The sequence below is a fragment of the Cheilinus undulatus genome, linkage group 9 (assembly GCF_018320785.1).
Source record: "Cheilinus undulatus linkage group 9, ASM1832078v1, whole genome shotgun sequence".
NCBI classification, from domain to species: domain Eukaryota; kingdom Metazoa; phylum Chordata; class Actinopteri; order Labriformes; family Labridae; genus Cheilinus; species Cheilinus undulatus.
In genome coordinates, this window is record NC_054873.1 from 36027866 (window position 1) to 36043647 (window position 15782).

A 15782-nucleotide genomic window follows, 5' to 3' on the forward strand; every position below is an offset into this window, starting at 1 on the left:
CACACCCTTCTCAGGAAATGGACGTGGCACTCCTGATGCTACATTGTACATTTGAACCAACAATCTCCCAGTCCAAAGTCAGCAGGGTAACCCACTGAGCTATCCAGCATCGCAGCTGGCAACTGAGAGGAAGATCAGGAGAGGAGCGTGGAACTTTCTTCCAAGCAGGAGGGCCAGCCAAACTTGGGGGCAGGTGCTTACTCCCTATGTGGGGTCATGAGGGGAAAATCTGAGAACAGCTTGTTTTAGCAAACGTTTTCTGAAGGTGGAGAAAGAGAGGGTGTAAGAAAATGGATTTTTCTGGTACTTGAGGGGATTGTGGACAGGCACATATTTTTGTTAGAAAAGCCTGAAAAGGTGTATTTTGCATAATAAGGGGGAGTTGTGTATTCTAATCTAAACAGATTTCATGATGCATCATTATAGCTGCTATCGAGCGTGCGCAGCTAGTGAGGAATAACGCAAAACATGGCGACTGTATACATGTAAGTACTCGACTTTTGTTGTTTTTGAAAAGAAAACTCACTGCTGTTCTTTGTTCTTCTTTTAATGAAGAAATGTTGTCAAGTTCTAATAAAACTGGCGCTCTAGCAGCATCCACACTAAGCTCTTCCTCCATAACTGCACCAGCTTTTGCTACTGCTTGTTTACGTCAGGACTGTGCCACACCTGAAAGTACTGCCCCTCGTTGCTGATTGGTCCTGCCACTTTCTAACCGGGCCCAAATGGTTCAGATGGGAGCTTTGCAGGATGAATTCGCCAGTGAAAAACAAAGAAACGGGTGTATCCATCTACTTTGCAAGGTTACCTTTTCAGGCTTTTCTTGCAAAAATATGCGCCCTTGGCTTTTCCACAATCCCCCCAAGAATCAGACCCCCCCTTCTCCATCTTTAAGAAAATATCTGCTGTAACAAACAGGTTCTCAGATAGTCCCCTCATGATGTCATGTGGGGAGTTAGCACCGCCCCCAGGTTCGGTCGAAATTCCCTCCTCCCCTGATCCTCCTCTCAGCTGATCAGAAGAGTGACAGCCATTTCCTGAGAGGGGTGGAGTCAGACAGCTTATTAACATTTAAAGCCACAGACACAGAAACAGCTCGTTCTGAGCAGGGCTGACAGACTATTACAAAAAAGAAATCACACTTGAATGATTGCATGTGCAGGGGCTAATGTCTCTGCTTCAAAAAGTATTAAACTGTTCTCTTTGACAATTCTCAGGTCAAAGAAAAATTGTACCTTCTGTGATTTGAAAATTCCACAGGCCATATTGCAATTTAATCTGAATTTCGATTAATTTCCCAGCCCTAGTCCTGTTATATACTTATTACCCCAGAATTGCTGAATCATAATATGATCATTTCCTTTGGCCATGAATCACATCAGGAGTTACCCTGTGACTGTCACCTCTAACAAATTCTGATGCTCTCTACCAAATATAGATCAATCTCCTCTTATTTGTTTTTTATTTTGACAAAAACTGCAGACAGTGATGTCTGAGTGTTCTTTGATTTGTTTTTGACAACTTGGTCTTAATGACCCCTTCCTTGGCTGACACATCAGCTTAACTAGAGCAGAAAATCATGTGGTATTAGCAAAAAGTGTAAAGGTGGTGTCTCAAATGGCCTGTCCATGCCCAATTAAAGAAATACAAGAGTGTTTAATGTTTTGGCATAAACTGAAACTTCTCAGATGAATGGATATGCTTGACACCCTGGACAGGGCTCTTTCCACACACAGAAGTGAACTTTACAGTGATTAAAATCTTTTTTATTATCTGAGGCGAGAAGAATTGACTTGCCCTACTTAGCAGCAAAATAGGCTTCTGCTTTTTTAAATGAACTGATTTTCTTTGCCAGTTCCCCCATGAAGATCTTCAGTAAAAGCTGCTACTGCCTCATGCATGACACAAAGAAGTATTATCATTCAAACACATGCATGATGTGTCTTCTTACATAATAATTGGACTCTTCAGGCTCCATACGTGACCAGACGACCCTCTTGCATTGATTACATGATCCCATCTCTCGCCTTTCTGCCAACAATGAGCCCCTCATGCTCACGACTCAACCTGTTTCCTTTCATCTCAGGCATTTTGTGAAGAAGGTGTGACACAGGAAGTGTTTGCATGCACTTCTTACGCAGATTGAGATGAAGGTTTGAGACTACAGTGGTGACGGACGGCTCTGTCAAAGGAAGTAAAGTTTATTTACACAGCACAGTTCACAGACAAGAGTTACAGAGTGCTTTACATGGACGCAGAAAATGAAAATAACAATGATAATGCTATTACCAGAATAGAAATAACAATAGAAACAGAAAGCATAAAGACAAGACTGACACATGAGTGACAGACAAGAGTCCCATCTCTCCTTTCGTTTGAGAAAATGAGCTTCTATTAATATGTTAATTCCTGTTTAAAAGGCAAAAATCAATGAGATGATATTATTATGAATGCAGGTTTCATAACAACCTATTTAGCAGGATTTAGCAGTTAGCTTTAACCGGATTTGTGAGATTTTGGTAACAGAAACTAATGATCCCCTTTGGCAGCCACTATCACTTTCACAAAGCTCTTTTCTCCCAATCATCTCAGTAATTTGCCATGCGTGGGGATGTTGTTGGAGACGCAGAGTCAACGCTCTTTGCCTCCTTGTTAGAAGAAGTGGTCTCTCTGTAAGAGAGCAGAGCAAACGGGTCGCCATTGTTCTTCTGCCCACATAACCGCTCTGTTCGACACAGAGCACAACAACAACTCCTCTCAGGAAATGCACATTCATGCTTCACCCTGAATATAAAAACCCTCTTCCTCATAGTTCAGCCTTCACACAGAGAAGAATATGTGACATCGTCGACAAGCCAACGGGACACATTATTGCTGGATACGGAGTGTCACTATCCAGATATTTTCTGGATAAATCACCCACATGACTCCTACAACAAAAGAATTAGCGTCATAATTTTTAGGGCCGTGGTCTCTGGAGAATCAGTTTCCTGCCAAAAAACACAGAGCGGACTCTGGTTCACTAAAGGACAGCTCATCTTAAAAAAATTCTGAGTTGAAGTTTCTACTCTGTCAACGAACATCCTCTGCTAAAGGCATTCCATTCAGTGTTTAAAGTGCGTTGTTATCTTACAGAATAACATTTCCATTAGTCTCTGAGGGCTTAACAGGATAATTTATGACAGCAGGTCTCTTGCACTCAGTGGCTGTTACCTATTGGAGCTTTGAAGCAGGAACAATAAAGGGTCTAATACAAGCATGTGAGATCCTTGGAGAGATACTGCTTTAAAAGGATTTTATAACACAAGCAAACAGATCTCAATTTCACAAAAGTCTTTGAAGGTAGAGTTTTTATGTACCCAACAATGATTTGAACAAAAAATACAATCTTGTTCTTATAGGCTTCAATGATAGGGCTTACATGGTTGGGCTGAATAAAACAGAAGCCCCTTTCACACATGAAGTGTACTCTTAAAAATGTCCCATATTTTTACCTCCGCCAAGGAGGTTATGTGATCAGCAGGGTTTGTTAATTTGTTAGTTTGTTAGCAACATAACTCAAAAAGTTATGGACGGATTTTGATGAAATTTTCAGGAAATGTCACAAATGGCAAAGGAAGAACTGATTAGATTTTGGGACTGATCCGCATCACCGTCTGGATCACCGTCTGGATCCAGGAATTTTTAAAGGATTCTTTACTATTGGTAGACAGGGCTAATAGCGGAGGTCTGCGCTCTCCGAGTGCTTCTCTAGTTTATGGTAGGCTACAAGTGTGACCACAAATAGTCAAAGTCTTCATCCCAACAACACCACAACTTTCCCTGTAAAAAGTCTGAGTGAACCAATGTGTGAATGCAACAGGTTTTCTACAGGGAAGTGCAGAGCGGGGATAAGGTCATTCATATTTGGCAACCAGTGCATAACCAATCAGAACTTGATGCTGGTATTTAAGCTCTTTTGGACTCCTCCTCCCTCGCCAGCATGTTCTTTTCACTCAGTGGTTAATACCTGTAATACATCCAGTTGCATGTAGCACATATATAACGGCAGAGACTGTCAGTATCAGGTTTCTTCTTTCATATGTCATCTTAGATTTGTTGTAGACATCACACAGTGCCATTCACGGCGTAAGGTACCACTGGCAAGGAAGGAGGATTGACACAACCCAGGTCAGGGTCTGGATGTTCTGCATTTTACCAGGGTCATAAAAATAATCAGTTGAATAAATAATAAAGGCCACACCTTTAGGACAGAGTAAGGGATGGATGTGGCAGGTAAATACGGCTTAAAGGGGGTGCCAGGCTTTGCAAATATTGACTAAAACCATGATAAAGCAGTCATTAAGTAGTTTATAGAAAAGTCTTTTGATAAGAAAAGCATGCATAGGATTTTTTTTAGGGTTTTATCAATGAAACAATTAAAATCTATGTTGATTTTGATGGCAGTGCGTAACTTTTTCTTCTCTCTTGGGTCCTGGGGGGGCTCCACTTTTATTAGGTACACATGGGGGGCTCCAAGGAAAAGGGGTTGGGAAACACTTGCCTAAATTATTGTCCGGGTGGGGGGGTACAGTTGCCATGAGCCCCTGGTCATGCTGTGAATGTCCCAAGGACATAAAAACTGCCGTTAGTCACTGGACGTATTATACCAGGGGCAACAAGGCCTGGACAAAATAAATGCCATCAAGCTGGACCTTGGCTGCTTAGCACTACACATGTGTCGACATGTCTCAGGCTTAGCTAATCTTTGGCTTCTTTCTTTAGTCTATGTGACAGATGGAAAAGCATCAACCTCTAGTGGGTTTGGTTTTCCAATGTCCACTCCCAACATAACAGACACACGGTTAGTATGGGGGCACTGATGGTTGTAACATTTAAAATGCACTGATCTACTTTTGTACATACAGTATGTAGAGCATAAATGAGGCTTTATGGTGCTGGTTTGTTTCATTATGGTTTTGTTTGATAAACCCTGATTTTATTTGCATTCCACATTCCACCAAACACTAGGTAGGTGGGGTTCCCTTAAAAACATCCTCTAAGGTCATCCATGGGACAGTGCTATGTTGTTAGGAAATACTCTTGAAATATTCTTTCAAAATCCACAGGATATTACTGCTTTTGCACAGGAAGTGAGGATTCTTTTAACCAGTCAGTGTGTGGCTAACTCTTCTTTCTAGGGTTAGAAAGATACGCTTGGTTTCTCAACAGAAGAGGGCCAAAAAGTAGGACAATAAAGACTGGTTAGTTTGGGATCTTTTCCCAACTTTTAACAGTGGAAATAACTGCCAACTGTTTCAGACCAAACTGAACTAGACCACTTGGTGGAAATGCAGCTTTGGTAGACTAAGTTTTCACCGGTGGGTCTAGACAGACAGACAAATCAAACTGTATATGGGAGCTTGACTTTATCATACCACCTTCTAGAAAAGAAATTCAAGATGTAGAGATACAGGGGTCAACAGAAAGTACCCAGATTATCTTGGGTTCAAGTGCAGCTGTTATCAAGATGAAGCAATATGAGTGGCGTAAGCTGAATACATTGCACCTATGCAGTGTTGTGCTACAACATTAATCAGCGACACCTTTCTGTGCTGATATGTTTGACAGTTTGCAGCTACAAGAATCACAAGTCAAAGTGAATTGTTCAACAGAGACCAGCAGTGTCCCATTAGTAAAGTGAGGAAAAGAACTAAAGAGTTACAGAGTAATTTACTACTCTAGATTGTCTTTGAGGCATGAGAGGGAGATGTAATACTCTAATTTAATGTGGAAATATTACATCTCCCTGCTGGATAGCTGGGCATTTTCAGATTTATTACACCTTTGCAGCAAAATGTATTTTGTGTGACTCTGTAATGTATTTATTATATTACACATGTGACTTACTGCATTATTTTCAGCCCCTCGTAGTTTTTGAACTCTTTTAAATAAATATATAAAGCAACCAATCAATCAATTAATTATATAAACATCATAACATCATGTGGGGGTAATTGTTTTTAGCCAAACCAGGTTTATGTTTATGCAATACATTGGCCAATACAAAACACTGAATGTATCTTATAAAGGGCACAGGCTTTTTTATACTTATGGCAGTGAAACAAAGAGTGGTAGTGCCTTTTTCTACTAATCAAGATTAGGTTGAACTCATATTTAATAATTCAATGCTTGTTTCTGCTTAATGTGACTCCAAAGATCTGAGAAAAAGCTGATAATTTGTAAAAAAAAATGATACGGATATGCTTCAATGTTAAAAATGAATAGACAGTGACGTTAGAGAAAGTAAAACTAGGTTTTGCCTAATCACCACTCCCACACAGATAATTTCCTGGCTGTCGCTAAGAGCTGCTGTTGACTGGTCAAAGTTCGTGTTCTGTCCCACTTTCCCACTGAAACCACAATCAATAAAGATTCCTTGATACTCAGTGGAGTTCAAAACACATCACCTAAAACCACAACCAAGAAATGTCATTTAGAAAAACATAAAAAAGCCCAAAAAAGCAAAAACATATTTCCCTAGTGAATGCTTACATATATACACAACAAACATAACACACTGCACCGTCTGGCAAAGTTCCATTTGAATGTATATTTTAGTCTACAAAGGCACAATAAAATAATGAGCAATAGGACTTAATGTCCAAAGTTTAGATTAAAAGCAGCATGTGTTTCAGATATGACTCAGGTTCCTTATATTCCCCATGAGAGTTGAAAAAAGCAGAAGCTGATGACTACGCATACAAAAGCTCTACAGTCACTTCAACAATGGCAGGGAAGCACAAATGCTGAGGACGGCGTCTCCTACTGCACAAGAAACCACAGCCTATTCTTTGTCTCTCTTACAAAAGTGTTGGTAGGCCTCTCATTAGTTATTTTAAATCATGAGAGAGTTGGAGTTTGGCTTCATGTCTTCTTCTCAGCCCTGCTAAAAAGTGATTCGTGAGCGATGCTTTAAAGCCACTGGTTTGACATTCTGACTGTTGTTGGTTTTTCTGGAGTCAAAGGTGTCCATAATTAGACAAAAGATGATCTAATATACATATGGTTATGGACAGAGCCTCCTACATTCATTTTGTCTGTGTACATGCTTGTTTTCTGGAAGTTAGAGGTACAGACCCAACATCGCAATACCACAAGAAACCATGATGGCAGTGCTGAGCAATGTTCAAGCCAGATCAGCAAATCCCCAGTAATAATACTTCAGAAATGGTGGAAACTTTTGGATGTTACCTAGCTGAGTGCAGGGATAGACAACCACAACAGAACAGCTGAGTGGAGATCTGACAGGAACTGAATGCTAGTCGGATGGCAGTGAAGAAGAAGTGGAGGTATGTGAAGACGTGTGTGAAAAAACGTAGACATAGAGAGGCAATTTCTGTGTTTTTTTTTGTATTTTGAGTGTAAAGAAAGGGCAAAGTGTGAATAAATAGTGTCAAAGAGAGTTTGATTATCCCCAAAAATTCCCCAGGGAGGACCACTGGACCATACCAAAGAGTCAAAGCCCCTAAAAAAACCCCCAAAATCTTCATGTCAGGCAAATTATAGTGAGGCTGACCCGTGAAGACATATTGGCACAGTGAAATGGTGCATTGCTGTGTATGATAAAATGTATGATTGGTAGCAGAAGATGAATTTAACCCCGATATTGAGCACATATGTTTTATTTTTATGTGCCACCTGGCCCAAAGACTTAACGATATTGATGACCAATATTTGGTGAGTTTGATTCATGGTGCCCTTCTAAGAGCTGATTAAGTACTGTTGGCTAACTGGGTGTTTCACATTTCAATGTGTCTTCTAGACATACTTCCAAATATGAAGTAGAAATATACCTTTAAATGTTCCAGACTTTCAGTAATCAACTTACACAAATTTGGTAAGAATTTATAGTGCATGGTTACAGTTAGGGATGCACAATATTGGATTTTTGCTGGTATCTATAAATTCACTTAAGTCGGTACTGATATATTAATGCCACAGACCTAAAACAACAGTTGTTCAAACACACTTTAACAATGAAGGAATGAGTATGAACAAAGAAAAAGACCTCAGCTGGAATAGGGCTGTTGGTGATGATTTTAACCCCACAGACTTATTTGTACATATGGCCAATATTTTCAGCTGACATAGGCTGATACTTAGAGCTGGGCTGACATTCACAGCATATATATTTATATATATATACTCCTGAGACCCTGCGTGTACAAAATATATATAAAATACATTTTTTCTTTCCAACACACAGCAATAAATTCTGCTATTAGTATTTTTTACTGCATTAACATAGAAGTTGAAGTAGTTTGCTTTGAAATTTTCAAGAGTTTTTCATCAAATTATTTGGGATGTGATTTGAATTTTAGGGGAAATTTTATTATTTTTTTAGGGTGTTATTGTAATTGAATTTTTTTTTAAATCATTGTAAATTTGAGTCAATTTGTATGGATGTTTAGGGGTTCCTTTAAAAAATGTCCAAGCTTTTTAATGGAATTTTGGTGGGTTTTTTTTAGGAATTTGATTATGACATTTTGCTTTAATATTTTCTTGAATATAATTGGAAATTTGAGTGAATTTGTTTGGACATTCAAGATATTTTTTCAGACTTTTTCCAGGATTTTTTATGGATTTTTCATTTATATATGTGAAATGTTTTTTTTTCTATTAAACTGAGGTGGAAATTGCTCAAAGAAATTTTTGAATATAACTTGAGTTTGGGGGAATTTGTTTTAATGTTTAGGGCATTTTAATTGTAAATATACCATAATATTCCATGGATTTTGGTGAAATGTATTTGCACCTTGATTGGTAATTTTGGTAGGAATCTGCTTAATTTTTTTGTATGGAACTTCCTTTGAAATTTCAGGAATACACTTGAAAATTTTCAGAAATTTTCATGGATTTTAAGGGGGAAAGTTTTATTTTAATCTTTGGACTTTTTCATAAAGATGACCCATATTTTAAATCTTCGATGCAGCCAAAATGTAGGTTCAAAACCTTTTCAGAGAAGTGCCGTTTCCACTGAAACAGGACCTTCTTTAGATTTGTGTTTTTCTGTTTGCAGTTTCTCTCAAGGTTTTAGACTTATCAGGCCCCACTTATCAAAAATAACTGGGAGAAACTACAAATGCTTTGCAGATGAAAGCTTGGGTCTCAGGAGGATATATATGTCATAAATATGTATCTATTTCTGGGTTTTTGGTACTCAGATTGGGATTCAAACCTGCAACCAGTACTATGAAGACTGTGGCCTCTTTATGTGAGTGTCCACTCTACCAAATGAGCCAAACCAGCCCCCAGAACACTGACTTTGAGAACTAAAGGACACGTGCAAAATATGCAATACTAAGCACAGCAAAAAAAAGTCAGCCAACCATTATTTTGCAGACAAACATTGGTTCAGCTATAATGCTGGGAGAATAGATAAGTACAATCATTTGACAAACTACACAGTGTTAAAATTTCCAAAAACCACCAACATATTGATTTTTAGATTAATTGTTCTGTAAATATAGTTATAATTACAACTATCTACACCATACAGCCATGTCTGTAACAGACCAATAAAGCAGACTTGCTGATGCTGAAGTTGTCTTCCACAGAAGACGACTTGTGTTTTTCTTAAGTAAACAGTGCATCCTGTGAAGCACCCTGGTGTGTTTACACTGATGTTTAGTCACCAGCAGGAAGCTTCCATTACATAACACTTCATGATCAAATTCTGTCTACCCAACCACAAAGATTCATTGATCGATAATGTACATCTTCTTACTCATATCATTAAAGACAAAAAAAGCTGCAGGAAACCAGCAAGTGCTCGTAACAAGAGAATCAGTGTCTGTGCACAACAAATTTATTTAGATGTTAGAAAATGCAGATGAAATGCTTTTCTCATGTTCCTCCCATAACTTGTATCAATATTTAGGTTATGAGAGGGTTAAAAAAGTTCAAATCCTCTGAAACAGGGAGCCAGGAGGTGGGTTTTCCCAGAGCTACATCAGCAAGTGTTTTCTGTGATGAAAACAGTCTCTAAGACACGCTGCAGCACACTGATGTAACGTGGGTGTGATAGGCAGACATCCAAAAGGCTTTAACAAGGTGTGTTGATACAACAATGGGGCTGGGCTTTATGGAAAATGTCAGAAGTGTTGACAATAACAGAAGAGGAAATAAAGGCCTTTATTATTTTGGCATTATTCTGCAATTATATTTGATTAGCACAGACATGGCTCGTATCATCCTTAATTACATGGTGTCTGTGATTCCACATACTGTAATCAAGATTAGTGTGTTTTCAAGTAGACACAATATTGAAGCAAAGAATTTAATGAGGATGTGAACAATAAGATTAATAACTTGTTGATGTTTGGACAGCCAATCAGGGCTTTTCTCTTTTGTAGTTATCATTTTAACATGGTTATATTTTCATATGGGATTGTTCCTGCACTGATACCAAGGGAAAAGTCTTCCAACAAAACCTGAAATGTGTTACTGAATATCAGCTAGTATGCCAGATAGAGATGCACAATGTTGTATTTTTGCAGATATCACATATGCCAATATTTACTGGAGATGTAACAATGTTGTGGATTTTCATGGTGTTGCGGTGACAGAAGCATCTCACTGTTGTCGTGTACATGTGATGGTTTCAAATGATAGGCCGTCAGGGCAAAAAGTGTGTGTTTTTTTAAAGAAGCAGGGACTACAGTTGCCGTTGGCCCTTGCCAAAAATGGCAAATGGCGAAATTGGTGGATGTGAGGGAGAACCGAGTGACAAAGCGCACTCTGGTTTCCCAGTGTCAAGAAATGAGGAAGGCGAAAGGGTGACAGAAAAACAAAAAAAATATTTGCATACACTGCCAGCCTGGTGGCACACTTGATGGAGAACACAAGTAACATAACTTGGAAAATCATCACCCTGTAAAGATACAGAGAGATGCCAGGAGCAGAATCGGGCCAGGTTAAAAGACTCTACTTATACAAAGTGTAAGTATATATTTTTAAGCCTAATGCACACCCACGGCACTTTTTTTGCACATATTGCAATATTCAAAGTGCAATTGTCGTTTAATAAAAGCCAACATCACTTTTTTTCCCAAGTCATTATTTTTTTCTGATACTGTAATGAATACTGCACCCTGGACTAAGCTGAGCTATTATCGTACCATGAGATTTTGATACATTACAGCTCTAATATTTTAGCCAATAATACCAGTATAGATACTTATAGTAAAATGGAGTTCTAACCTACAACTTCAGTATGCAAAACACACAATTTTAAATTTGAGGATGAACAAATTAACAAGTTTCAGCCCTTAAAATACCATAAAGTGTAAGGAATGATGATGAATAAAGAAAAAGACTTCAGCTGATGTAGATCTGTTGGTCCAGCCTAAAACTCTGCTAACTTTTTTGTTCACATAGCCAATATTTACAGCTGATATAGGCAGATTTTTAAAGCTGAAATATTGGCTGTAAATCTTTGCAGTAATGCTCAGATGTGCATACCAACAATTCACCAATATCTGCTGATATCATGCTGATTATATAGAGCATCCCTAATGTCAGTCTGTGAAGCAATTCTATACCGTCATTTATTTTCTTTGATAAAATCAACTTTTATACCAGTGTTCATTTTGGTGACTAAAACTATTACTAAAAATATTTGTCAACAACCTTTAATCCACGAGAAAGACAAGACTAAGACTAGCCAAAAATAGATGTTAGATGACTAAAACTCTGACATAGTTAGTAATAGTTAGTGTGCGTCAAGATGACTTAAACTACACTACATATGTAATTTAGTGTTTGTCGGGCATTAAAAACCCATCATAGTTTTCCACTGTGACTTAATCTTTCAAAATACAACGCATCTTCAGCTCTTCTGCCCCTCAGGTTTGGCAGAGTGCACAGAACACACTAACATGACTTGGCACCAATGTTTGGACTACAAGTTAAGACTATGATGTTTGTGAGTTTTGGACAACTACAACTGGACTAAAACTATCAAGGGTAGAAATGACTACAATTTGACTGCAACTATAAAGAATTTAATTTCAAGACGAAGACTAAAACTATCATTTAAAAAAGCTGTCAAAATTAACAGTTTTACATGAAACTAGATATTCTTGCAGTCTTTAAAACAGTGATTGAAATGAAATAAGACTGTCATCACCAGTTAGTTCAAATCTTAGAGGCCAACAGGGATTTAACTACAAGTCTTTGAAAAACCACACTGTGAACCCAAAACTTCCCTACAAAACTGATCTGAAAAAGCTTTCAGTTTCATTTTAGGGATGCACAATATTGGATTTTGCCAATACGCTGATATTAAAGTAATTTTAGCGGAAATCGATATTAATATCAATATTCAAACATGTATTTAAGGCCTAAAACTTCAGTCCTCAACACACTTAAAACTTAAGATGAAGAAAGTAAATCTTCAGCTGTTATAAGTGCATTAGTCCTGCCTAAAGCAGCACGAACTTATTCGTACTTACGGCTGATATATTGGCTGTTAACATCAGCAGGAATTTTCATATTTACTGATATGATCATTACATTTTAAAGCTAATATCTGCTAATACAAATATCATGTTGCTAACATCATGCACCCCCTCTTAATTTCTTTGTTTGTAGTTTAACAGCTGTTAGCAAACAGCTACAAGGATGAACCAGGACTGGGGTGTGGATACTGCGAGGTATGAAAGCCACTTCTCCTCTCTGATGTATTTGCCACTTGACTGCATACGATAAAAATACAGTAACACCCTTAGTAGTTTAGTGCTGCAATAAAACTGCAGAAAACTAATCATGTGACAAAAGCAAACAACAAAAGCACAATAATATGTCTGGAAGATAAACACTAAATTAAGCTGTTTTCAATCAAAATCAGCCACTCCAGAGACACATCTGCACTTCACAGTCTTTTTTAGCACATGGTATTGTCTCATCTTTCCACCATATTAGAGAAAAGTCTCATTAATGGTACTGGAAAGACTTGAATCTTCAAGGATTCGCAGTAATTGTTTAGATGAATTAACTGACCATCAAACTAGAAAAAAAAAAAGTTCTCATGCATCCTTTTAACAAAAGGCTAAACCTGAGGCAGGCCTGAAAGCATGATGGCACTGAGTCCTGTCACATCCATGCAGGCCAGGGTGACAGTTATTTTTCCGGACTGTAATTCTGGTAGCAGATGTTTTTGATAACAGCTGATTCACTACCAGTAGCAATCAGTAACAGGAAAGAATCATATCTGTATATGAAGGCCTGTTGTCAGAGCAGGCCCAGCAGCTGATCAACACAGCCTACAGGCTAACACATCTGCACAGATGAACCTTTTCTCTATGTATTATCAGCTGACTTTTTAAACTGTAAATCCAATGCCGTTGTTAATGACATGTTGTCACTGCATCCCTTCTCTCAGTCACACAGCCAAAAAGCAACACATAAGAACCAGTTTGTTCTGTGGTTGCAGGCTGCAGGAGTCCTCTTCTGGCTTCATGTCACACAGCAGGCCCCCCTAGACCCCCTGCTGCTGGCTTTTATTTCCAGACACTACCTCTTTGCTGATCTATAATTCAAATTAAGACTTTAAAGCTGCTGAAAGCATCCTGGAGCCGATTACTGACCCATATAAACGCGTTAAGGAACCTCCACATCAAAGGGCCTTTAGCATCTTTGCATCACGGTGCTAGAACCAGAGAGATGTGGGTCACATACAGTGGGGAAGCAGAGATGGGGAGCTGTGGATGTGCAGGGTGGAAGGGTGCAGAAGGCCACAGCAACAGTGTTGCCGATCCTATCTGAAACACTGTCTTCTTGTAAACTGCGTCAACAGACTGTGCGTAATCTCAGTGCGCGTCTGCTGCGTCCAGACAAGAAAAGACAAACACCAAATCTGCCTGAGGAATGTGAAACGCAGCATAAATACAGTCACTCACTCATTCTCATACACAGAGGGGAGGCCAGAAAGAGACTCACTGTGGCCGAGGTCAGGCTGCTGTCTGTGAGCGTGAGGTGGTGCGGCTCCCATCTCCGCAGGAACTTGGAGGTGAGGATCTTGCTCAGGAAGGTGCGGGGGTGTTTGACCACGCACACCTGGATGTCCCCCTCGTGGAGCAGCTTGTATCGCATCCCGCTGCTGCTGCAGTGGTGCAGGGACCTCTTGCACGGCCCCGCGCCCAGTTTGGTGTTATTATTCCCCTCCGACATCTCCCCCAGCAGAGGCTTGTTCTCCTCGCAGTGATAAAACTGGTTGTTGTGCAGCTCGTTGCCTCCGCCACCGCCGCTGTTGAAATCCATAGTTCAGTAATCCAGCAGTTTATTGATCCCAAATGTTACTTTCAGACAGCTTTAGCGACTCGAGGATCCCACATGTATATAAAAATGAAGAAATGGATAAGGTCGTTCGGATCGAGCTGAAGGGGGGAGTAAGGGGAGGGGGGTACCTACCTACCTACCGCTATAACACGACCTCCGAAATGAAGACACGAGCAAGACAGGCTCAGAAAACACACCAAACCGCTTCTTAAGGCAGGATATCCAGGCGGGGAAGCGTTTTTATGATACAGTGCAAATAATCCACCATTTTCCTCCCCGCATAATGCCCCATGAATTGTCTCCACGGTGCGCGTCTCGCCTCCCCCCCACCACCAGCGAGCTATTCAATATGTTAGGGCCATGGCCTTATCCATTCCGTCCGCCCAAGTGCCAAACTGGATAATCCACACCGGGGGAGCGCGTGGGAACCAGTAGAAAACGGGAGAAATATCCAATATCGGCGGATCTAGTCCCCTCCGAGAGGTTTCGTGGTCATTAGAGGCTCACGGGCTCGGTTTCCTTTTATTCAGTCTTTTCCCCCTGTCTCGGTGTGAAGGAGCCAGCACTCTCCGGCAGCGAAGCGCCGATTGGTCCCTGCACGTTCATGTGATACCGGACTGACGTCAATGGGGAGGCGAGCGGATGAGCCGTGTGTCTTTTGCGCTTGACTGTCTGCCGAGGGCGCACGCTCACCCCTCCCTGCCTCCCTCCCTGCTCCTCAGCAACACCGAGCTACCCCCCCACCCCCGCCCGCACAGAGACAAGGAGGAGGGCGCAGGGACTTCAGGAGAATCCACCTCCTTTCATTTAATTTCCATAGAAATGATGCAGCTTCTCGACTTTAAGAGAAAGAAGCTGATTAAAAATGTAGCTCTAACTGAAATTAAATAGTATCTGAATAAAAGCCCATACTTGCGGTAAAAGTCGAGCGACATTATGATACATTTTTTTTAAACCAAAGGTAGGTTAACTCATATAAAAAGCCGAACCTTCTCATAATATCAAAGCATATTAGCTATTGATTTTTTTCTATTAACAGCCAAAATGCATTTAAACTTAAAATAAATAAATGGAATCAACCCAAGCTCATACTAAAACGCAAAGGTCAATCTATTTTACTTTCAAATTTCCATTTTCCATCCAGATCATTTTCCCAAGCGTCGCAGTGGGAATACCAAGAGCCAAGCGTGTGACGTCACACAATGAAAAGCTTTTAGGTTATTACAGGCCACAAGAATGAGACCAAGAAACAGATTTCTCAGAAGAATCAACTCAATAAAAAAATAAAGTCAATTAAACCTTACTGTCATTCACACTCCTACAACAGCAATACAGCTGGAGCATATAAACCAGGTTCCAAGAGTATAGCAGTGGTTCTCAAGATTGGGTCGGGACCCCCGTGGGGGTCATGAGACACAAACAGGGGGTCGCCAGATGCCTTTGAAAAAACTAAGAATATT

The 15782-nt window shown here is 39.8% G+C and overlaps 1 protein-coding gene across 2 annotated transcripts in view; it reads right to left on the reverse strand.

The window, feature by feature from the left end:
• The window catches only part of LOC121514879 (c-Maf inducing protein), a 61469-nt gene extending 46589 nt beyond the window's left edge, over positions 1-14880 (reverse strand). The window contains exon 1 of one of the 2 annotated variants that reach the window (XM_041795270.1): positions 13984-14880. In XM_041795270.1, the coding sequence (XP_041651204.1) occupies positions 13984-14304 (321 nt within the window). In that variant the 5' untranslated portion in view covers positions 14305-14880. Of the gene's footprint in view, positions 1-1951; positions 2089-13983 lie in introns of those variants that run through there. The other variant, XM_041795271.1, reaches the window with a different exon arrangement.
• Positions 14881-15782: the final 902 nt, after the last annotated feature.